Source organism: Salminus brasiliensis, chromosome 23 (assembly GCF_030463535.1).
Source record: "Salminus brasiliensis chromosome 23, fSalBra1.hap2, whole genome shotgun sequence".
In the NCBI taxonomy this organism is placed as follows: Eukaryota; Metazoa; Chordata; class Actinopteri; order Characiformes; family Bryconidae; genus Salminus; species Salminus brasiliensis.
The window spans coordinates 27559270-27584957 of NC_132900.1; the positions used below are offsets into that span (position 1 = coordinate 27559270).

The 25688-nt window shown below is 39.8% G+C and overlaps 2 protein-coding genes across 3 annotated transcripts in view; both read left to right on the top strand.

Moving 5' to 3' along the window:
• The window catches only part of lyn (LYN proto-oncogene, Src family tyrosine kinase), a 28627-nt gene extending 25004 nt beyond the window's left edge, over positions 1-3623 (top strand). For both annotated transcript variants that reach the window (XM_072669397.1, XM_072669398.1), the window contains exons 12-13: positions 1529-1660; positions 2777-3623. In XM_072669397.1, coding sequence (XP_072525498.1) covers positions 1529-1660; positions 2777-2979 — 335 coding nt within the window. In that variant the 3' untranslated portion in view covers positions 2980-3623. The remainder of the gene's footprint in view (positions 1-1528; positions 1661-2776) is intronic.
• Positions 3624-5327: 1704 nt separating this feature from the next.
• On the top strand, positions 5328-13274 carry urod (uroporphyrinogen decarboxylase). Its single transcript, XM_072668793.1, has 10 exons — positions 5328-5480; positions 7332-7444; positions 9341-9420; positions 9535-9597; positions 10582-10779; positions 10991-11152; positions 11265-11402; positions 11946-12046; positions 12205-12271; positions 12659-13274. Exons 1-10 carry the CDS (start codon positions 5458-5460, stop codon positions 12821-12823), a joined length of 1110 nt encoding a protein of 369 aa, XP_072524894.1. The 5' UTR covers positions 5328-5457; the 3' UTR covers positions 12824-13274.
• Positions 13275-25688: the final 12414 nt, after the last annotated feature.

Here is a 25688-nt window from a genome sequence, read left to right on the forward strand (position 1 = left end):
TGTGGGTTCGATTCCCGGGCTTGGTAAGCTGCCACTGTTGGGCCCTTGAGCAAGGCCCTTTACCCTCTCTGCTCCCCGGGCTGCCCACCGCTCTGGGTGTGTGTACTCACTGCCCCTAACACATGTGTGTGTGTGAGTGTGTGTTCACTACCAGATGGGTTAAATGCGGAGGACACATTTCGCTGTACACTGTACAGTGACAAATACGTGCACCTTTACCTTTAAGTATGGCAGTGTGAAATCTCATAGGTATGACGAAGTAGCATAAAATGACTAGATCCTACCAGGAATTACAGTAAGAAGAACATTTCTCATAAATTAAATAAACATACTATTAACATACTTTATTATTACATATCGCATCATACTTTTTCATTATGTGTCATTAAAATTAGATAAATGGTCATTATGAGAGGATGGGAACTTTTCTCATTATTGTGAGACATTAAGATCTCATTTTAACTACTCATTATTATAGTTTCACAACCGTGAGATAGTATCTCATAATTAGAAGAAACACTGTCCGGCCAGTTTGAGCCTAAGTCCTAAACTTAAAGCAGCAATATGCGAGAATTGTCATTTCTTGCTTTCTGGCTCCCCCTACAGTCGGGAAGTGGAATTCTACTTTGGGGAACCTCTGAGGTATCGCTGAGAGAAACAGAACCGGCATCTGAAAGTCAAAGTAGTATTAGAAGAATTTACTCATATATGACTTCCTGCCTGCTTCACCATAGTGCCCAGATCCCTAGTGCATAGTGCACTATTGTATCTGCTATTTTAGGTAGATATTTTACATAATGTTGCTTTAAAGGAATTTATAATTGTGTCTCACCATTGGCACTGCATGGGAATCTGGCCTCTTATGTACCAAATATGAGATACTAAGTCATTAAAGTGAGATATCAGTGATGATAAGAATCTATTATTAATATAATATACCTAAGGCTCAGTGGTTAGAGCACTGGGTTATTGATCCCAGGGTTGTGGATTTGATACCCACATTCACTAAGCTGCCACTCTAAGGCCCTTCAGCAAGGCCCTTAGCCCTCTCAAGCAGGCTGAAGTGTGCTGTAGCTTGGCTGGCTCTATGTATAGTTATATAATCAATACAACATACATAATCAGTGAACAATGAAAATCAATGAAAAATGAAAAATCTGAGGCGGCGTAAGTGTAGAAACAGAAGCCGCCTCTGTAAAAACAGTAATATAAGTCCAGCCGCCCGCGTTTCCCCGTACTCACCCCCCTCCACGTGTTTAAACAGAAATGTTAATACCATGCAGCAGTTTCAGCTCCGCCTCCGCCTGTGACCTACACCCGTCTCCAAGAACAGGTCTTGTGCATTCAGCATTTCAGCCAAGTTTTAGAGGTCATTCTCAGCCCGAGCTCCCGACCAAATGCTGAGTGTGCAGGGTGAGCACAGAACACACTCTGTGCTTACAGACCACCTGAGCAGCCCCCCTCTGAAGGAAATAGTCTGTAATTATGTGTGTGTGTGTGTGTGTGTGCGCGTGTGTATTTGTTACAGGAGCCAAGTTCCCCATCAAGTGGACAGCCCCAGAAGCCATCAACTACGGCTCCTTTACCATCAAGTCTGATATGTGGTCGTTTGGGATCCTCCTCTATGAAATTATAACATACGGAAAAATCCCGTATCCAGGTAACGGCTGAACGGATGAACTGTCTGAACTGACTTTTAGCCGCCATACTTAATGAACTTGCAGGTGATGCGGTCGAAGTGATGAGTGAAGCAGTGGTGGCCAGTTTAGCTTTTTAAACTGCAGCTCCCTCTGCTGGTGGGAAGCAGAACCAAACAGAGTACTCTGATGAAGAACATGGCGAGTGTCCCACTTTAGCTTATGTTTAATGTATTAACATTAGTGTTAGGGTTCAGTAACACTACTGATTAATTAGTTATTATATTTTTTCACTGAGGCAGTATGACAGACGTCCAGGATGTCCATTGTTGTTGTTATTATTATTGTTATTAATAGTAGTAGCAGTAGTTAATAACAATAATACGGTTGATTGTATGTATGTATGATTAATTTAATTAATCATACTACTAACTAAATAAATAAGTATATAATTATGTATTATATGTATAAGTGCAATTGTAATCACAATGATAATAATTAATATTTCAATTGCGCTTAAAATATTACAAATATAACAGAGTATGTGTCTGTAGCTAGTATACAATGATACATTTAGTAATATTTTTACTATTATAATATAATTTATATCATTGTAAATTCATGTAAATAAAATTAAAAAATGATTGACCATTATTTACTATTAATATTGATATCTTTAATATCAGCAAATATCAACAATAACAATGCAGTTAATTAATATTAATACTATAATATTTAATATTAGTAATAACATTAATTAACTGAACATTACTACATTGTTGTATTTATTTTTTCATGCTATAAATGTAATCACATTTATTTCATATATTTTTTGTAATAGTTATAATAAACAAAATGTTTTAATTAAATGTTTTAATTCATGCATTCAATTAAAAGGAATAAATAAATAATAGTAAGTATAATTATAATATTAGTAATTATAATTAAATTATAAAGAACAATAATTAGTAATAGTAACTAGTACTATTTATTCTGTTAATTAAAATGACTGTTAATAATTATAACATAATCATACTTTATTATTATTGTAGTTGTTGTTGATGTTATTACGGTTATATTATATTATATTATATTATATTATATTATATTATATTATATCATATTATTTCTCCCTGCAGGAATGAGTAATGGTGAGGTAATGACCTCCGTGCAGCGTGGGTACCGGATGCCCCGTCCTGAAAGCTGCCCCCCTGAACTCTATGACATCATGAACAACTGTTGGAAAAATAAGCCAGATGACCGCCCCACCTTCGACTACATCCAAAGCGTCCTGGACGATTTCTACACCGCCACCGAGGGGCAGTACCAGCAGCAGCCATGAGGGTCCGCACTGCCCACCGCAGGCGCTAACGAGAACAGTGAGACCCAGAGAGGTCGTGTACACGTGTAAATAGGAGTCCTACTCTTCATCCGTCAGCTTGCTTATGTTTAAGCAAGATCAAACTGTTTCTTCAAATTGAAGTTTTATCTGCCGGCCTGTAAAACGAAGCTCCACTGCCTGTTTGGATTTTGTTCAGTGTATTTTCTCAGTTTGCTTTTAGTGACTACAGTCTTTTAAACTTTTAACCTGGATTTTATCTGTAAAGAAAGCGTCTGGTCAGCTCTCAGATAGAAACCGTATGATTGAAGTTTCACTTCTGATACATTTTACAATCAAATATTATTATACAGACCGTGTGTGTGTGTGTGTGTGTGTGTGTGTTTGTGTGCGTGGGTGTGTGTGTGTAGTAATCTGGCAATAAGAAAAAATACAGACGGGCTGTGCGTGGCCTGATCTGTCCGTTGTTCTCCAATGGTACTTCATTTATAACCAGCAAATTGATCCACTTGCACTTCCTCACACTGTAATTAATTGCACATAAATTATTATATTTCAAAAAGCGTATCCTTTATTTTGATTGACATTTTTCTGTATATGTGTACATTCCTTTTGATGAATTAATTAAACGGTGAACCAAACCACAATTCTGACGCTCCTGTCTCTCAAACCAGAAGGTCTTGTGTGAGATGAATCACTTAAATAAATTTCAACAAGTAAAGTAGCTTGTATTTTTTTACAAATGGTAAACCATGGTGTGAGTTTGTAAATCACATGCTGTCAAAATAAAAGTCCTAAACATCACCAGAATATAATGTTTATAGTTTAGAATGTACTGTATTTGTATTTATTGTCAGCTTATATTTGTTTACTCAAAAAATAGTAAATGAGATAACTGTACAGGAAATTTAATAAACCTTTCAGGGTTTTATTTTTGGACTTCCATACTTTTTTATACTCAAAACGTAAATAAAGAATAACTGTCCCACACATACTGGAATTGTGAGCTACAACTCTTTAAATTGTATGTCTCAGTTCATTCCCATTTTCTCTGTAGTTTGAGTTTCATGAGGCTTTTATTTTGAAGGAAAGCCTCCCACTGAGCCGCTTGGATCGTGTTACCATTTCCTCCGTTCCTCGGGTGCTGTGTCAACTTTCGTCAACGGCAAATCCTGCATCCCCTCGGACTCTCATTGGTTGAACGGAGCAGGTTGACCAGTGAAGTTTCCACATGCATTGTTTATTTGTGTGTGTTTTGCTACCATTACAAACACCAATAAAATATGAGTACAGGCATGAAGATACACTGAAAATAAATTATATGGACATTTACATTTTTATTTTATTATTAAAATATTGTTAATAGTTTAAACTGTAAAACAGTTTAAAATAGTAATGCATTATTATTATTATTATGATTATTATTATTATTATTATTATTATTATTATTCAAGCACTGAAGAAAACAGTAGAAGACCAGCAACAGGTTTCTGAAACCTTAAATATTTTCCTTTTATAATCTAGATAAATATTATACTATACATGTAATAACTATCAACAGCCATCCTTGTTGTTTATAAAGCAAATTAAAAGCCTTTTAATGACTTTTACTATAGGCTTATAGTTCATAAACAATTAAGAAAATCAAACAAACAGATAAACATGCTTAATAATTATCTTTAGATGCCCTGATTGTTTGTTGTTTGTTTAATAAATATTTTTAAGGAAATTAAACCAGGCATTGAAGTTATTCAGGATTTTAACCATTAAGTGGTGGCTAATGTGATTAGCAGCAGATGCCACTTTAAGATAACTGGAAAACAAAAGAATTATAATATAACATAAATGAGGTTTTATATTTTTATATTTTATGTTTTTATGTAACAGTGCTTTTTATATTTTCCTGGTGGGTTTAATTATGATATAGCGCTTAGTGCCCTACAGCTAGCTTGCTGCCTAACTAGCAATCTCTAAAGGTATCTAATTAACTCCTAATCCTAATTATTGTCTTTATTTGTTTGTTCTTTTGGGGTTTTTTTTGGCAGGATACACTTATAACATCACCTCTGCTCATACTAGCTAATAAATATAAATATAAAAGGTATTTTATCAATGCTAAGCTAACTAGCTAGCCTCCTAAACATTCCCTGGGAGGCATAGTTGCATAGTTTTACAGCTAGATGTTCGTACAATCATTTTTATTCTTATCTTAAATATATAATATGTAAATATATACATTTAGCAACAAAAGTTTCTCAATTTTAGCTGGCGAGTTTTAATCAGGCGGATTGCGGAAGCCGCACAGACGGTCCAGAGGGTGCAGGCTGCGCAGGGGGGCGGGCACTGATGCAACACCGACACATAGGGGGAGAGCGCGTGAGTGTCTCGGCAGTCGGAGGAGTTGAACACACGCTCTGACGCTCATCTACAGGTCAGCGCTGGCCCCTGATCTTTCGGACCTGTCGACTAGAGCCTGGCGAGATGGACCAGAAGGAGCTGATTGTGTGAGTTGAGCTCTGCCTCTATTCTGAATGAGCGCAGGGAGGCAGATCTGAGCAGCAGGGCTCAGTTAGACAGTACAGCAGAGCTCCTATGGGAGAGCATTCATCTGGACATGTGTTGTTATGAAAGTCAGTGTTCCTCTTTCCTGGTGGTCAGGGAGGGAAAGCCCGCTGTCTGGATGGAGGTGTTTGGTAACTGCAGTTGTGTAGAGCAAAAAAAAAAAAAAAATCCCAGAAAAGTGGAGAAACAGGGACTGTAGTAAAGGTAAAGGTGAAGGTGCAAGTACATTTCCTAAAACTGCTTCAGCAGAAGAACAGCAGAGTAGAAACATCTGTCCAACTATGCTGGAACTTCTTCTACCAAGCTAGAAGGGGGCACTGCTAATGACAGGGTTGTGGGTTCGATACCCGGGCCACTGTTGGGCCCTTGAGCAAGGCCCTTCACCCTCTCTGCTCACTGGGCGCTGGAGTACGAGGACACATTTGGCTGTGTGTAGTACAGTGACAAATACGTGCACCTTTACCTTTACCTTAGAAGATCCAGCATCTCAAATTTCCCATTCCACCTTAAACAGGGCAGCCGTTGCACCGTGGGGCCTCCAGGTCTCTTGTCTTGTCACCTTATCATGGCCTGAAGTGTCTACGTGAACTAGACCGTTATTTCTCTGCTGACTGAGGGCCTTATCTTCTCTGTCCAGATGTTCTCCAGACCAGAGTGCTGCTCTTGATTACCAGAAGGAGAGGGAAGGGGCGTCTGAGCTGGGAGGATAAAAGATAACTAGGATCTTGCAGGCTTTGATGCAGAAAGCCCACCTATATGAACAGACCACCTGTTGGTGTAGGGTAGTGGCAAATTGTTTAAGAGACTGTCTAATATATATATATATATTCTGGGGTCCGGTCATCATGATCCAAGGGTCTGGCTCTGGCTCTAGTGTGATTCTGGCCTCGTGGCTTATAAGTAGGTCTGCAGCGGTGTAGGTTTACCGTGGTATGAAAATTGCTGGTTATCAGACATTCATTTGCTGTACATTTGCTTGATTCCGGTATTTGGGGGTATGAAAAAGAATCCCACTGATTTACAATTTCTTAGTAATGGAGTTTTAAACACCAAACCACCAATTAATGGAGAAAATTATCAGCAGATTAATCCATAATGAAAATGATGAAAATTAGCTGGAAACCAAATAGTTCAAAAGAGCTCCACCTCACGGGCAGCTTTCTTAATATTTACTTTCAAAAGGGAGAGATTTTACATATACTTTCATTAAAACATTGTTTTAACTAAAGTAAATATTTTGTTCAAGCATAAAAACCTTTTTACTCCTTTAAGGGTCATTTTAGGATACTTATAATGTGAATAATATGAATAATAATAATAATAATTATAAATTGAAAATGAATAATAATGAAAAAGAAGAACAGCAACAAGAGGAAGAATTGGGAAGTACTGTGAACTGCTGATAAATCACTAATAACTGGTAAGACGTCACCATAACACCACATTAGTCCGTTGTTATGAACAGATGCACTGCTGTCGGGAATGTAGGGTAGGTAGCAGGAGACATCTGGACAGGTGGGCGGTCATCAATTTAGAAAAGAGTGTAAAGATGGAATTAGTACTGTTTGGGAAATGTAAGCTTTATCAGAATGTGGCTGACGAGTCCAGCAGATCTGACCATAACAGCCACAGAGAGCCAGGAGGTAACACAGACATGGGAGCACCCTGAAACACTGACATCCAGCTGCTCCACGCTTTCAGCCTAGTTCTGAAGATTGTGTGTTTATAGACTGTCTAAGGCTGAATTTTATGAGTAAACGATGTTCCACTGCTGATTCCTCTCGTCTCTGCAGCCCAAAGGACTTTCCAGAGCTTAAGAATGACACATTCTTACGAGCGGCACGAGGTGAGGACGTCGAGCATGTCCCAGTGTGGTGTATGCGTCAAGCCGGTCGCTACCTGCCAGGTAAGTGTGTGTGTGTGTGTGTGTGTGTGTGTGTGTGTGTGTGTGATTGGCTTATCTTCCAGATTCCATACTTTGTCCTATTAGTCTTATATTCTAAGACCAAGACTATAACTTGATAAGAAATTTCAGAATCTTGGGCTTCGTTCAAGGTTCAAAGTAGTAATTACGTACAGTAATTACATAATAATAATTATTATTGGTGGCGGATAATACTCACAAAAATAAATTGAGAAGTGTTTATTGCCAGATCACACGTCCCAAGGTGCATCCTGATAAAATCATCAAGATATGATATGCGTTATGACATAATAAGCTGCGTATCATACAGTATAACTGCTGGCTTGTAATATAATAAGTGTATCAAATTTAATTGGTCATTATTAACAGCAAACTTCCAAAGCAAAGGTCCAGTTTGGCTAAATTTAGCATTATTATTAATGGAAATATAAGAAGTTTATTTTCATTGTTGGTAGCAGTGAAGCCTGGGGGGGAAATCAGCATTAGAAAACAAAAGAAAAATATTCCAAGAAGGTGAACTTTCTTTCTTTCGTTTCCCATTAAAATCACAGCCGTAAAAAGTCAATGTTGTCCTGGATTGATGAGCAGAGCTACAGGACACGTTACGCAAATTCACTGAGACACCACATATCCCATGATCTAAAAGTCTGAGCGGCTTTTGACACTTTATTTAAACTTGGATGCGTTATCATGTTATTGCTACTTCATCAGTCATGCTACTACACTCCTTTCATATTGTGATCTTATTTCTCTACTTTTCCTATTTATGTCTATACTTTTTATATTATAATATTTCTATAATTGCTCTTTGGGTGTAACTGGGACATTGAGATCACAATTTCATTCCACCCCATGCAGCACATGTGATCCGAATGACAATAAAGTTTCCTTCCTCCTTTATCCTAACGTGTTCAGTATCAATGCTAGTGTCGTGATCTAGCCAGTATGTCAGTAAGTTACCCATTTTTAAAGCCTGAACTGTCTGATGATGCAAAGACTAAATCACAGTTTCACATGTAGTTTTATGCCACAAATGACAGTAATATTACTACTACTAATAATAATATTGTTATTAACATATTAACATGTTATTAACTACTAATGTTATTAGGCAAGCGGGGGTAGAGCTGTGTGTGACCGAGTACAACAAGGAGTGTAGAAACGCCTCTGCCACAACCATTCAGAGTCAGGTTTGGTGTGAAATCGGACAGATTCGGGTTTCTTTACCGTGGTGGTAAATGGAATCAGGGGTCATCATGATAACAACCCAACTAGAGCCACTTTATTTACGATCTGAGCCCACCAGCGAACCTACACCTGTTTTATATGTAGTGCCGTATTGGTGAAGCACCACTTGCCAGTGAGCTACCATGCCCTGTGGGAGACTGGGGTTCGATTTGTGGTCTGGATGATTATGCAGTGCTTCACCAATAATTTTCAATTCTATTCATATTTATTCATATATTATTCATATATATTTTCACAACACAGCTTTACAGAGAGCCTCTTTTGAGCAAGCCAGTGGCAACAGTGGCAAGGAAAAATTCCTTGGGAAAGACTCCTAACACTACATTGGCCCACTTCTGTTTTGCCTAACAATGCCCTGAGTTTATGTCTATAAATGTACCAAAAGTGTGTTTATTAAAAAAAAAAAAAGGTTTTCAGGCATTTGTGCCACCTGAATATAGTTTCTGCACAATAGTAGACTCATAACTATTAATAGTCATAAAAAAGGTATCCAGCAATTGTGCAGTTATTATTGTTGTTGTTGTTGTCGTTAATATTATTATTATTATATTTTGAACACAGCCCCCCTGCTTATGTCCACATCACTGTTTGTACACTTTCATTCCCTAATTTTGTATGAATTCCCCACAGAGTTCAGGGAATCCAGAGCGGGAAAGGATTTCTTCGAGACGTGCCGCTCCCCTGAAGCCTGCTGTGAGCTGACGCTACAGGTCAGCAGCACCTCTGGACACCTCTGCATTCATTTCTGCTTGTTTTGTCTTGATTTAACTGCTGTATAGATTTGTAGCACTGAGAGCAAATGAATCTCTTTTTTTTCTGTGTAGCCGCTGAGACGCTTCCCATTCGATGCTGCGATCATTTTCTCAGACATCCTGGTGGTGCCACAGGTAAGAAGCGTCTGTGTTGCAGAGATTTGAACATTCAGAATCACCATATTCAGAGAGATGCAATCTGCATCGTATGCTGCAGAATTACTGCCGCTGCTGCTTCAGAATTTTATGACGTCATGAAATCGTAATTACAAAACTCTGCAGAGGGCTTCTCATTTGAAACGATGGGAAAAATAGCAAAAATACGCAAACCATTGTTTATAATGGGGGCAAGGTCTCCATATAGAGAGACCACAGAAAGCCACAGTACTGTTAAACGTAGGAGATCCTTGAGGTTCTTCTAAAAACCTTTTCTTAAAGGCTCCTCAAGGCACCTTGAGGCACACTTTCAAACTGAAGAAGCTCCAAAGGTTCCTTAAGTTCCTCAAGGAGAAGAGTTTTAACAGTGTAGATCACTTGACTTGTCAGTCTTCTGGTAAATGAAGGAGCGCTAAGGCAGAGTTGCCTCATTTAACATTACCAGCTCATATCTCTTGCTCGTACCTTTCAGCTCGAGAACAGCCAGTTCACAGTTGATGAAAGATGGCAACTGTAAACTGAATGAATGGGTTCATATTCAATATAAATACAGAACAAGTAATAAACATGTGGCATTATTTTATATTAAGTTATTGGTTTATAAAATAACAGTTTGCTGAAGCCATGCTAAACTGACCTCAAGCTGAGAAGTGAAACTTAAAATAAGTGAAATGGAACATTTTGGGGACTTGTAACTGGTGTACAGTTACTTCACAAGTTAGAACTGTCTGAATTTTGAATCAATTCTAACAGCCTTCAGTAAATTCTGTGCTCATTTTCAGACCAAAATAAAATGATCAGACTAGTTTCAAATGGGAAAAATCCAAGCAAATTAAAAATGTGTATTTCATTGCTGTGTGAAGTCAGAAGTTCAGATTAGACCTTTCAGATTAGTCTCCGAATTCTGCATCTGATTAAGTAATCAGTGCTTGTTTGTGTGTCCCTGTGTGTCTACGCCCTCAGGCCCTGGGTATGGACGTCCAAATGTGTCCAGGAAAGGGGCCCGTGTTCCCGGAGCCCCTAAAAGAGCCGGACGATCTGCAGAGGCTTCGGCCCAAAGTGGACGTGGCCTCTGAGCTCGGCTACGTCTTCAAAGCCATTACCCTGACCCGACACAAACTGGAGGGCAAAGTTCCTCTGATTGGCTTCACCGGGGCCCCGGTGAGTGGACCAGGACTACGTTTGTCCAGCTGTGCGTTGATTTAAACATGATGTCACTGCTGCACAAAGATCTTCTTCAAATGATCTGCAGTCCAGATATGATCCACACATGTAGCAGATGTTAATGTAAGGTGCAGAATCTGGTCTGATCTGGTCAGTAAACGGCTTGCAGTCTGATAATCCGAGCTCTACCTCTTTCATCCATTTGCAGTGGACTTTAATGTCCTATATGATTGAGGGTGGAGGCTCCACCACCCACTCGAAGGCAAAGCGCTGGCTGTACAGACATCCAGAAGCCAGCCACAAGCTCCTGAGACAGCTCACTGATGTTATTGTGGAGTACCTGCTGGGCCAGGTGAAGGCTGGGGCACAGGTGAGAAACTGAAGTAGGGATGAAACCCTCATCCAAAAAAGAAGCTGATTAGCATTATGAAAGACAGTAGAAATAATGTGTGTGTGTGTGTGTGTGTGTGTGTGTGTGTCAGGCCTTGCAGGTGTTTGAATCTCACACTGGCTGTCTGGGCCCCGTGGAGTTTAGGGAGTTTTCTCTGCCGTACCTGAGGGACATCGCTCGCAGGGTTAAAGACAAGCTGAAAGAGTCTGGACTGGACAATGTGCCTATGGTGGGTATGGCTTTGGTCCAGCAGCATCCCACAGAAGCTAGAATAAATAGATTTGGGGGGCAGAGGGTGCATCTAATCCACCCAGAGAGAGCAAGGCCAATTATGCTTTCTGGGACACCTAGCCACGGAGGTCTGTGGCATCACTGGGGATCTGACCAGTATAAATGATGACCCAATGATAAGGCCAGTGCTTGGACGGCTACACCACTTGGTGACAAATGTGCCATTCTTTAACCCACATCTGGCGAGGGTCTTCTGCCAACAGAGAAATCTGAGGGGTTATCCCGCCCCCCATATCTCCCCAAATCACAAGAAGAGCAAGCCCTGTTATTCTCTTTGGAACTTCCATCCACGGATGGCTGTGGCATCACCAGGGATCTGGTGTTTCTTTCCAGATCAAGACAAAAAATCTCACAGTGTGAATTAGGAGGTGAAAGCATCCATGTTGCACTTCAGTAGGCACACCACTAGGGGTCAGTATAGGGTAACAATTTTAGTCTTCCCATATTTACTCAACTCTGCTTCGGGTTCCTTCGTCCTCAGATTGTGTTTGCCAAGGATGGTCATTACGGTCTGGAGGACCTCTCCCAGTCCCACTATGAGGTGGTGGGTTTGGACTGGACCATTGACCCTCGCTCAGCACGGTGAGTCAGTTATACTCAAATGACACATCACAGAACATCATAGGCAGCACTTTTTGGTGGTTCGGTTGGAGTTTTTTTTTAGGAGAAAAGCACTCCAAGCAGACTTCCTAAATGGTGTGTTACTGTTTATTAAAAAAAGTGTTGTACTTGTTTCACAGCGAGAGGACCGGAGGGAAGGTCAGTCTGCAGGGCAACATGGACCCCTGTGCACTCTATGCCACTAAGGTAAGAGTATGGGCTCAGATGTGTGGACATTCAACGAGAAGCCAGTTCTTATGACTAGAACGTCCTGCAGGAGTGTCCCCGTAGCCAAACGATTTTTTATAGACCTACAGTGTCAGAATCCACATAAGCAAGTCTATTAACACCTCTACACAGTTTGAGGAGAGTGTGTGATAATTTAGGCCGGTTTGGCACTTAGCACTATGCCAACTACAGCGGATGCTAATGTGTATAGTGTGTAATACCTATTTGCTATATTAGTCTTGTAGCTCCAAAGTCATACACTAAATGTGTTGCTTTATAAAAAACTACTAACTCGCTAAAAACGAGTCCTTTAAACACTCATAAACTACTCCTTTAACTTCTCACTTCCATTATTCACCTGTTTAGGATCGCATTTCTGAGATAGTGAAGAAGATGGTAGACGGTTTTGGCACCAAAGGCTACATTGCGAACCTCGGCCACGGCCTGTACCCCGACATGGACCCTGAGTCTGTGGGTGCCTTCGTGGAGGCTGTCCACGCACACTCCCGCCAGCTTCTCAACCGCAAATAAGCCTGAACAGTCCCACCAGAGGAAACAGCACCTCCAGACCACCCAACAGCTCACAAGCCCCAAAAAACATCCATTCTAAAGCCTGTTTTGCCTCTTTAGCTACTTAGCAATCACTTACCTTTACCCAGAATGTGAAACAGTTTTCTATGTTGATTGTATGAATTTGGGCGCACTGAAGTCGGTCAGTCAGTTTTATACATATTCTCGTTAGCTGTACTGGACCTTCTTCTGGCCTTCTGACTGTCTGCACTGCAATCCTGAAACTGAGGGACCTATTGAGAAGAAATTCTAGCAAAGAAAAGTGGATGAATGCTGCTCGTCACTGTTGGCATTAAATGCTAGCCATGTTAACATCTGTGATCAGATGACCTCTGTAAGCACTGGTGTATTGATAGGCCTGTATGTGGATGTTTTTATATTGAGCAAAATAAAGATTTACCCTTTTACCAGCCTGAACATGACTGAGGAACCTGTGAAATGCACTGGGTAAAAAAGCTAACACAACTGGACGAATGCTGCTGGAAGGTCCTGGTTAGCAATTGCTAGCCATGTTAGCATTATTGAAAATAACTTCCCTCATGATTAGTGTATTGTAGTTAAATTAATAATTCGGCTCATTAAATAGCATTGCAGTAGCTAAATATGTTTTATTTCCATTTTAATTTATTACAGAAATTGGAACTAGCAGTTCGTCCCCAATATCTGCCACTTCCACAAAGTGCACTTTCCTGCTCTAGATGTAGATGTAGAATCACCTCAAGGAGAAACCTTAAGGACATCCTTGAGGAACCTTTGGAGGTTCTTCCGTTTGAAACAGTGGAGGAACCTCTTAAGGAACCTTTTTTCTTCTAAAAACCTTTTCTTAAAGGTTCCTCAAGGCACCTTAAGAGGTTCTTCCACACTTTCAAACTGAAGAAGCTCCAGAAGTTCCTTAAGTTCCTCAAGGAGAAGAGTTTTAACAGTGTAGATCACTTGACTTGTCAGTCTTCTGGTAAATGAAGGAGCGCTAAGGCAGAGTTACCTCATTTAACATTACCAGCTCATATCTCTTGCTCGTACCTTTCAGCTCGAGAACAGCCAGTTCACAGTTGATGAAAGATGGCAACTGTAAACTGAAAGAATGGGTTCGGATTCAATATAAATACAGAACAAGTAATAAATATGGGGCATTATTTTATATTAAATTATTGTTTTTTAACTTGTCTCAAGATTAGTGTATTGTAGAGACGTACAAATTAATAATTCGGCTCATTACATAGCATTGCAGTGGCTGAAAATGTTCCCATTTTAATTTATTACAGAAATTGGAACTAGCGGTTCGTCCCCAAAATCAACTTTTACAAAGTGCACATTCCCGCTCTGGATGTGTAACATTACAACATTGTTAGCGTTGTTTAAATATTGTTCTCATATGTTATTTTTTGTTTTTTTTTGCAAGAACAAATTTTAAATGCCTCTCTAAAGCAATATTATTTGCGATATTTCATACAAGAGATTGGCAAAAAGAAAGATCGAAAATGCTCAATACGCAAAAGTGGACGATATTGGGGATGGCTGCTGTTAGAAGACTAACTATATTATTGCTGTATATGAAGCAAAAGTTGATTTACAGTAGTAATGGTTGCAAATCAACTGAGATTTTTGAGAAATGTGTTTTGACGTAACCTTCATGTCCAAAATAAGCTACCAAGCTAACACTCAGCACACTGAGGTAAATCCGGTTAGCTGAATGGCTAATGGCCTGCTGAGCTGAAAGGAAGGAGCCTGTCAGGGAAAAATCACCAGTTTGTTGCTGAGGGAGAAGACGTTTGTGAGAAATATGTAAAAGCTGAATCTCTACACATTGCCATTAGCCTAGCATAAGTACCAGCTTTCCAAAATACTTCAGCCCTGAGTAGCTACCATGTTTGTTTTTACTCATTTTCTCAGTAAAAGTATTTTAGGTTTACTTCAGTTCAGTTAAATATTGTTCTTATTAAAGTGAAAAGGCATTTTAGTTTTATTCAAATTGAACTGGCTTTACATAAGCATCTAAAACATGGGTGCCAGATGTGGGCTAAAGGGATATGAGGCCTCCAGTATTGAGCTGTGGAAGAACTGTGTTCTCTGGGATGAGAGTCGGTGCCTCATCCAGTACTTCGGATGAGTTGGAGAGTTGGGGATAAGGTGAGATGGTTGATCATCTTCCAACATCCTGATGTATTTAACGCTCGTCACTGAATGCAATCAAATCCGCACGGAAATGTCCTAAAATCGGATGGACAGTAGAGAGTAGAGAGGTACTTCAACAAAAAAAAGCTGGATAAAATCTTTTTTTAATATAAGAAGCAACATATGAGCAGGTGTCCCAATACTTTTGTCCATTTGTATAAAACATATCTCAGAAAATGTAGTTGTATGAAGAAACACATTGTTGGCCATGATAGCTAATACTACTAGTCAAAATTCAGTGTTTTTGTTTTTTTACATTGTGTTATTACAAATATTTTAATATTATATATAAATGAAATTTTTGCACATGAAGGAAACTGGGATAAAAACAAAAAGCTAAAATGCTAAGTGACTCTAGTATACGTTAGCATGTTCTGTCTGGTGACCCATTTAAGTACGGATGGATGGTTTTTTTTTTATTTAACCAAATAAAGATGATTTTAACAGCCAGCCTGGGTCTAAATGAGCTCATTAGCATGCGAAAGCTAATGAAGTTCTACAGCTCGCCTATATGAGCCTATAAGAACGGTTCTAGGCCTTCCTGGTGCATCAAATAATCCCAGTGGCCGCTGTTCCCGAAGGCACATAAGCACCCAGCGAAGGCAAATCCTCAAAATCCAGTTGTTTTTGTTTTGGAGAGACGATGGCAGTGAATTCCACCACACGTCATGTGACCCTCAATGAGGAGATGTTTTTGAGGGTCCTGCTGATCCTCAAAAACAAGGTTTTATTTGAATTAATGGCTTCTGTGATCCCCCAACACATTTCAATCATGTTCGGGATTTGTGTGTAGATTTGTTTTCATTGGAATCTGAACTCCTTTTTTTTGTTGTTTTGATAAATTGAATCATAAATTAATTTTTTTTGTTGTTGTTGCTTTTTTTCAATTTTTTCAATGTTTTATTTTTATTTTTTTTATTTGAGCCCAAAAAAATTAGTACAGTTTGACAGCACTGTTTACGGGAGCGAAGGGAATAACCTAAGAAAGACGTTTTGGGTGAAAACAAAAATGGCCCGAACATTTTCAAAAGTTTTGGCACCTTCATTTTTACCAAGAACACCATCCTGCATTTTAATGCTGTTTGCTTAAATTGATTAAAGATTTTAACAGAAATATATGTGCAAATCTACAAAGACTGGCACATTAAACTTGACATTAAAGTCAGGCTGGATTATAAGATATTAAACACTATAAAACAGTGATTTTAAGAAAAGTCTCGACTAAAAACTACATAAATCAGTCAGTCCAGAAAGTCTGATTATAGAAACTGATACTGAAAATAAAGGATTTTACTGAGTGGATTAATCAGCAGCTCGTCTGATCTACACGGTGGGACTGGATTGGGTTCTGATCGGGACCTAAAGGTAACAAAGACGTTCTTGATAAAAACAAAAATGTCACCAACATTTTCAAACGTTTTGTCACCTTCATTTTTACCAAGAACACCATCCTGCATTTTAATGCTGTTTGCTTAAATTGCTTAAACAACAGAAATATATGTGCAAATCTACAAAGACAGGCACATTAAACATGTTCTGTTCAAATATATGTAGATATGAGGCTAAAATTGTTATTTGATAAAATATCATGATGTAATAAAAAACCCATTATGATGATATTTCCTGTCACTGGGTTTTAATATTCACATATTAAGCATTACATTTTGTATGAATATGGGTCATTCTTGTGCATCTAGTTTTAGGTAGAATTTGCTGTTTTTATGCTGTTACCTACTGACTTAAATCAGTCAGTCCAGAAAGTCTGATTATAGAAACTGATACTGAAACTAAAGGGATTTTACTGAACCCATTAATCAGCAGCTCGTCTGATCTACACGGTGGGGCTGGATTGTTAATACGGACCCAAAGATTGGGTCCTGATCGGGACCTAAAGGTAACATTTATTCTGTGATATTTTCGATGCAAATGTCACGTTGGTCAGCGTGGACATGTGAAAATGGCCTAATGTCCTAATGACAAATGGCCCCCGTCTGTAGAATGACCCTACTTTTGAGTGCCCATTGTCTTCAAGCCAGTGTCTCACAATATACACTATACACACTGCAGCTCTCTCTCTCTCTCTCTCTCTCTCTCTCTCTCTCTCTCTCGCTCTCTCTCTCTCTCTCTCTCTCTCTCTCGCTCTCTCTCTCTCTCTCTCTCTCTCTCTCTCTCTCTCTCTCTCTCGCTCTCTCTCTCTCTCTCATTTGTCCACACTGCATGCTGTTGTCACAATACAGGATAAGTCTGGCCTTGATTGTGCTGTGTTAGGTGTTGTAAGCCTTTGTGTGTGTGTGTATGTGTGTGTGTGTGAAAGAGAGAGAGTGTGAGTGTGTGTGTGAGTGTGAGTGTGAGTGTGTGTGTGAGTGTGTGTGTGTGGGGGTGGGAAAAAAAATGCTGCAATCAATTTGCTGATTAGCGCTGTAGCATTTTAAGCCCCTGTCACTCCATGCTTGTTTGTATCCATAGAGCACAGCTGTGATTTGGGGGTTGGGCGTACCTCATGCTTCTTAGAGAGAGAGAGAGAGAGAGAGAGAGAGAGAGAGAGAGAGAGAGAGACACACACACACACGTACGCACACGCATGGAGGAGTTACCTCAAGGGGCTCCAGACATTATTTTTAATTGCAACAATGAATCCGCACAAAAAAAGCTAACTCCCCAAGGTCTCCTTTAAGGAACCACAAGAGGGATGAGGGAGGGGTGGGTTTGGATATGGGGGGGTGGCTGCTGTGGGGGGGTTCAGTCGCAATCTCTCAGTGAATCAGCGGGCCTGAAAATCCAATCTGCTCTTGGAGACAGCAGGCTGTACATCATTTGTCAGGCCCTGGCACTATCAGCGCTTCATCAGACGCCGGGGTTTAGGAGGGCTCGGCCCGTGATTGATTTGAAATAGGGCGTACGGACAGTAACAGTAAGGGGGGACTTTGGAGTTCGGCCTAGTCCACATCTATCCCCCTGTGGACGGCCTGGCCAAACAGTGCTTTAGGAAGACACTGACGATGCCCTTAAAGGGACAGTCGGCTGTTTTCTAGCACAATGTGTGTTCGACTTTTGTTATATAAAACAATAGAAATGATCTGAATTTGTTATTGTTTTTAAAATAAATATTTATAACCAATTTATTTCAATGCTGAAGTCAGTGGTTGAGATGTAAACTAAAGCTGTGTCCAAAACTGTGCCCTATTCACTCTATAGTGCACTACTTTGGGCTTCCGTCATTTTTCAGTGGTGTCTGAAAACGTGGTGGTGAATTTTCAGTGCGCTGTAAGAAATACACTAAAGCCTCCGAGTGGCTCAGTGGTCTAACGCGTGACCACTATGCAGGGAGTCACGAGTACGAATCCCAAGCAATGCTGCTTTGTCATCAGCGTCCGGAGTCAGAGAGAGCACAATAGGCCGTGCTCTCTCCGGGTGGGTAGATGGCGCTCTCTCCCCTCACCACTTCTAAGCAGTATTGGCCGGCACAGGCGTCTGTTAGCTGTTGCTTTCCTCTGAGCGTGTTGGCTGCCTAGCAGGTGGAGGCTGGCTTCACATGTGTCACACAGAGGATGCATGTGTCCTTACCCTCCTAGCGTTGCGAGCATTGCGTCTGGCTCATTTGGCAGTACAAAACTAGTAGAAAAGAAAAAAATAGATCTGAGGATCTGAGGAAAACCGACTATCGCTACCCAAATCACGCCCCCTGCCCGGCCCCCAGCGCCAGTGTCCCCAGTGCCTGCATGCCAGCGAGGAGTAGGGAGGTCAGGTTAGCTGACGATGACAGCAACATCACCATCATTCACAGGCTCGGCACTGTCGCTACCCCGATCCACAGCCTCTGGTCAGTTCGGACTGCACTGATCGGGCAGGGCCGTGAATCGGGTAGGGATACTGGCGATTAATATTGACCGAATTGTTAATTGTAATTCGAACATGATTTTGAGGGCACTGTAATCTCCCACAATGCCCTCGAAATGTATAGTACACATCGTAGCTCACTACACAAGCTGAATATGGACCAGAATGCATTGCAAGAGTCTTGTTACTAAGCAACAGACAGCAGAACGAATTGGAGCTGATGGCTAAGCTAGTGATCGTTACAACCACCACACTCATTTTCCCTTCTATTGTGTTTCTAAGCAACATAACGGTCAAATATTATTCCATAAACAGTTCAATGCTTTTACTGAATCAGAATTGATTCAGTACTGATTCAGTTCGCGTGTATACGAAGCTTTAAAGACAGCTCAGCCACCCATGTGTTTGTTTCTGCGACCGGTGCTGACCATTCACTTGTGTTTCTCCCACTGCTTAGTAAAGTAAATACCCCCTTACTATATACTGCAATATATATAGAGTGGGTAGGGATCCATATCGATCACAGCCAGGTGTCGCCATGACTACAACATAAATATAGACATTTTATTTACTCTCCAAAAACCACCAATGAACCTACAAGTGTATTCTGAGGTCTGTGTATAATGTTCATGATGGTAAAATGGTGGCAAATCTGGAAAAGGCTTAAAAGCAAGTTTAATTAGGGACTATTTTACGTATAACGCCCTGCATGTATCCCTCCACCACCATTCAGATCTAGAAGAAAACAGGCACCTCGTCTCAGGCATCACGTAATATGTTTATATATATATATATATATATATATATATATATATATATTAAACTTTGTGTAATAATTTTAACTGATGGACATTTTAGTCCATTCAACACTTTAGTCATTCAAAACTTTAGTCATCTGGTTCCATTCACCACCACTGTGGACAATTCTGACTCTGCTCATTTCTCTAAAAGGAAGTGTTTCACGCCAAACAACTCTGCATGACTTTGTATAGATTTTAAAGAGTGACTTATGTTGCAGTTTGGAAAAATAGGTGGAATTCCCCTTTAACCCCTTAAATGCTGCATGCTTCTCCTATGTAGTCGCCGTTTTTTTTGGAAAACAATGATTATTCATGGTGTATAAACAGGGTTATACAGTTCTGCCACATAGACAGTACACTGCAGAACAGTGGAGTATCCTTTTAAAGTCATCGGCTGACGGTGGGAAACCTTCTGTTGGTTTGCTTGTCTGTTGCCGCTGCTGGACACTGGACTGTTGTTTGTTTGTTTCGGACAAACTGCCTCAACAGCTCACCCCAGACCGAGGCGTAATCCTCAGATGTTGTATATCGCAGCTAGAAATGTGTCACGGCCTTTGTAATCCAGGGCCCTTCCCCACCCGCCTCTATCTGACACCCCAATTACTGAGGCATGCTGGGAAAAAAACACAGCGGCAGAACAAAGCTCCGCAAATCAGCTCCCCCAAGTGCGCTGACCACAGCAGCCAAGGAGAGCCCACTCGCTAACTGACTGAGGAAGCACAGTGGCGTTTCGGACACGCCGGGCCTGCTGGGTGGGCAGTGTTTGGCATTTCCTATAGCAGCCAGCTAGTAGCTGTGCTGCCCTTCACATTTTAGCCCTGAGGATAAGAAAGGTTCCTCAGGGTTTCTTTACTTAAAAGCTACAGTTTTTTATCTAGAACTTCATGCTAAATCTGTTTATATGGTTCTTTGGATTTTTCCATCTTCTGTTTAGAACAAAAATGGGTTCCGCTAAAGTCTAAGAACCTTATTTTAGACTGTTTAGCCCCTTTTTGATGAGTGTAGCTCTTTTTTTAACTGTTATTGGCAATGATTTATGTTCTGTTAAAAATCAAATCAAATCAAATTTTATTTGTCACATACATAGTCATACACAGTATAACTTGCAGTGAAATGCTTTTTTGACAGTCTGCTCACATCAAGCTATACAATAAAAAATCTACATTTAAACTTAACTAAACCTTAACTTAATGAAATAAAGTGCAAAAGTGCAAAAGAAAAATAAAATAAAAATGAAGAAAATAAAAATAGAATAAGTTACATTTAAGTTAAAGAATAGAATATAAAAATGAAAATATAGAAATATAAGCAAAAAAAAAGTACAGAATACAAATATACAAATATATATACAGAGATGAAATAGTGCGTGTCTGTGTGTGTGTGTGTGTATATATACATACATATACATATGTACATATTTATCTGTATGTGAGTGTATGTGTGAGTTAAAAGAAATATTTCCATTGTTGTCCGTAGTGTGTTTTCCGTGAGCCATGGTTGTGTATTGTAGTGAGTGAGGGTCCAGTTTGTGTATGTAGATACTTTGATTTAGTGTCCTAAGTCCCTGTCCCCATTCAAGGCACGGATGGCTTGTGGAAAGAAGCTCCTCCTCATTCTCTCTGTGTTAGCCTTCAGGGTTCTTAAGCGTTTCCCCGAGGGCAACAGAGAGAACAGTCCATTGTTGGGATGACTGGGGTCCTTCACAATCTTCTTGGCTTTGGTCCAACACCGCTTCTTGTAGATGGACTGCAGGTCAGGAAACTCCATCCTAGTTATAAATTACATGTATAAATAGTATTTTTCAGGCTGTCAAACTATTCAAAGTATTAATCACATGACTAATCACATTATTTATTTAGTTGTTATTATTTAGTTTTAGTGGTTAATAAAGTTTTGGTAGTCATGATTAATCACATTATTTATTTAGTTGTTATTATTTAGTTTTAGTGGTTAATAAAGTTTTGGTAGTCATGATTAATCACATTATTTGTGCAGGTATTTGCAGTTGATCACATTTGCAAAGCTATTTGTGATGAAATGCATTATTTTCTGTAGCTGATTGTGATTAATCAGTATTTGTGTAGCTAATCTCAATTATTTTGTGTAGTTGTTGCATCTGATTGGGGTTAAACACATGTTTGTGTAGTTAACGGTAATAATCACTTTGTTTTTATTTTACATTGCAGTATTTTAGTGTAGCGTGTTTGCAATACTGAAATATTTCAGTAGCTAATTGCACATTTATTTTCTATTTTGTTGGACGTTTGTGTAAATATTGCTGTTTTTAGTCTTTTTTGTGAATATCTTTGTAAATATTTTATACTTCTCTAATTTAGGTTGTTTTCTCTGACAAACCATTTCATTGCTAGTTGTACTGGGTTTAACTATGTGATAAATAAAAGTGAGAGCTTTATTAACGTGGTTTGTCCCATTTTGTGTTGGCAATTGTGATTAATTGCGTTATTTGTGCAGCAAATTGCGAATAATCATGATATTATATGTAGCTGATCATTATTGTGTGTTACTGATCTTGATTAATCATTATTGTGTCAGTGATCTCATTAATAATTGTGTGCTGTTGATCTCGATTCATCTTTTTTGTCATTGATCTCGATTAATCATTATTGTGTCTTTGATCTCGATTAATCATTATTGTGTCTTTGATCTCGATTAATCATTATTATGTACATTTACATTTACATTTACGGCATTTAGCAGACACTCTTATCCAGAGCGACTTACAAAAGTGCCTTTATTGTGTCATTGATCTCAATTAATCTTTATTGTGTCATTCATCTCGATTAATCATTATTATTGGTCATTGCTCTCGATTAATCATTATTATGTGTCATTGGTCTCGATTAATCTTTATTGTGTCATTCATCTCGATTAATCATCATTATGTGTCATTCATCTCGATTAATCATTATTATGTGTCATTGATGTTGATTAACCATTATTGTGTCATCGATCTTGATTAATCATTATTGTGTCATTGATCTCAATTAATCTTTATTGTGTCATTGATCTCAATTAATCTTTATTGTGTCATTCATCTCGATTAATCATTATTATTGGTCATTCATCTCGATTAATCATTATTATTGGTCATTGCTCTAGATTAATCATTATTATGTGTCATTGATTTCGATTAATCATTATTGTGTAATTGATCTCGATTAATCATTATTGTGTCATTGATCTCAATTAATCATTATTATGTGTCATTGATGTTGATCTGGATTAATCACAGTGTTTGTAGGCTGGTATGGGTGGACAATATAGGCTTCTTTAGAATGTATTAATTACTTTATTATATTAATTACTAGGCTATATTTTTATAATATGAAAAACACACTGGTGTGTAATAACATCACTCAACTCAACTCGACAATTACTGAACCTGGTAACTGAAGCTACTAGCCAGAATGCTAGCAGGGCCGCTAACAGGTAACTCCTGCTTTTATGACACAAAATGTTTAACAGTTAAACCGGCCTTAAAGGATTCACACAGGAAGGCGAGGGCAGGGTGCTGCTGAACTGTGCTTATACTTGTGGTTGTACAATCTGAAATGAGACACTCTTCAGAGCCCCATGAGCTCATTTTACCACTGTTACATTAGAATCACACGTTTCACTCTCTCACACACACACACACACACAGTTTTAGAAAAGGTTAAACACAGGAAATGTGTGTTTATTGTTCCTTTAAGAGCGCTTTGCTCATATTGCTCATCAGGGCCTCAAGCTTTCTGGCCTCAACAGCCCTAACACCTCCCCCTCATCACAGCCTGACGGTTCCAGCCCACACTGACAGCTCCAAGCAAGGTGGGAAAAGCAATTTACTCCTCTCTCCCTTTTCCCGGCACATCAGTCGTGCTAAATAAGCGGGCCAAGGAGGAGATGCCACGTCTACCCCCACCAGTATGGCTAAAAGGGCTTTAGTGCCGGCTGTACTGCAGAAGGCACCGGGTTGAGGGGCTGTGCTATTAGTGAAGTGCTGAATTCCACTACTTAAAGAGAAACATTGATAGACTGACCACAATCAAATATTCAAGCAACTACTAAATCAGTGGCAAACAGACCTACATAACACCCCTTAAAGCTGTGCTGAGCATCTGGATAGAGATATTTCCAAAAGCAGTAGAGCTGCTGTAAAGCTGTAGTAGAGCTGCTGTAAAGCTGTAGTAGAGCTGCTGTAAAGCTAGTGCAAAGCTGTAGTAGAGCTGCAGTAGAGCTGCTGTAAAGCTACTGTAATGCTGTAGTAGAGCTGCTGTAAAGCTAGTGCAAAGCTGTAGTAGAGCTGCAGTAAAGCTGTAGTAGAGCTACTGTAAAGCTATAGTAGAGCAACAGTTAGAACTACTGTAAAGCTGCAGTAGAGCTACAGTCGAGCTGCAGTAAAGCTACTGTAAAGCTATAGTAGAGCTGCTGTAAAGCTGTAGTAGAGCTGCAGTAAAGCTGCTGTAAAGCTGCAGTAGAGCTACTGTAAAGCTATAGTAGAGCAACAGTAGAACTACTGTAAAGCTGCAGTAGAGCTACAGTCGAGCTGCAGTAAAGCTGCTGTAAAGCTATAGTAGAGCTGCTGTAAAGCTGTAGTAGAGCTGTAGTAGAGCTGTTGTAAAGCTGTAGTAGAGCATCAGTAGAGCTACTGTAAAGCTATAGTAGAGCTGCAGTAGAGCTGCTGTAAAGCTACTGTAAAGCTGTAGTAGAGCTGCAGTAAAGCTGCAGTAGAGCTACTGTAAAGCTATAGTAGAGCAACAGTAGAACTACTGTAAAGCTGCAGTAGAGCTACTGTAAAGCTATAGTAGAGCTGCAGTAGAGCTGCTGTAAAGCTACTGTAAAGCTGTAGTAGAGCTGCAGTAAAGCTACTGTAAAGCTATAGTAGAGCAACAGTAGAACTACTGTAAAGCTGCAGTAGAGTTACTGTAAAGCTATAGTAGAGCAACAGCAGAACTACTGTAAAGCTGCAGTAGAGCTACTGTAAAGCTATAGTAGAGCAACAGTAGAACTACTGTAAAGCTGCAGTAGAGCTACAGTCGAGCTGCAGTAAAGCTACTGTAAAGCTGTAGTAGAGCTGCAGTAAAGCTGCAGTAGAGCTACTGTAAAGCTATAGTAGAGCAACAGTAGAACTACTGTAAAGCTGCAGTAGAGTTACTGTAAAGCTATAGTAGAGCAACAGCAGAACTACTGTAAAGCTGCAGTAGAGCTACTGTAAAGCTATAGTAGAGCAACAGTAGAACTACTGTAAAGCTGCAGTAGAGCTACAGTCGAGCTGCAGTAAAGCTACTGTAAAGCTGTAGTAGAGCTGCAGTAAAGCTGCAGTAGAGCTACTGTAAAGCTATAGTAGAGCAACAGTAGAACTACTGTAAAGCTGCAGTAGAGTTACTGTAAAGCTATAGTAGAGCAACAGCAGAACTACTGTAAAGCTGCAGTAGAGCTACTGTAAAGCTATAGTAGAGCAACAGTAGAACTACTGTAAAGCTGCAGTAGAGCTACAGTCGAGCTGCTGTAAAGCTACTGTAAAGCTATAGTAGAGCTGCTGTAAAGCTACAGTTGAGCTGCAGTAAAGCTACAGTAGAGCTGAACTGGGTAGCCAGCGAACAGCATTAGCTAGCTACCCCCACCACACATCATGCTACGTTTATGGCCATTGTGGGATCAGTGCCTCTGTGATTTGGTAACAGAGACCCTGCCCTCTATACACTGCCTCCTAAAACACTGACTTGTGAGACAGCATTGGCATCAAGGCATCAAGTCAGCTACCTCAGTTTCAGACGCAGCCTTTTGGTCTAAAAAAAAAAACATCTAAAGTTTCACGCCCCAGTTGCAAGAGGCGGAGTCTTTCCAGTGACATCACCCCACAGCCTAGTTAGTCTGTTCCATCACCATCGTGTAACCAATAGGCTACTAAGAGGGAGTTTTCATAGGAGCGTCTTCTGAGGACCCGCCCTCCCTCGGCAGCAGCCTAGGCTTTTATAAAAGCTCACTCACTCACTCGCTCACCCACAGAGACAATG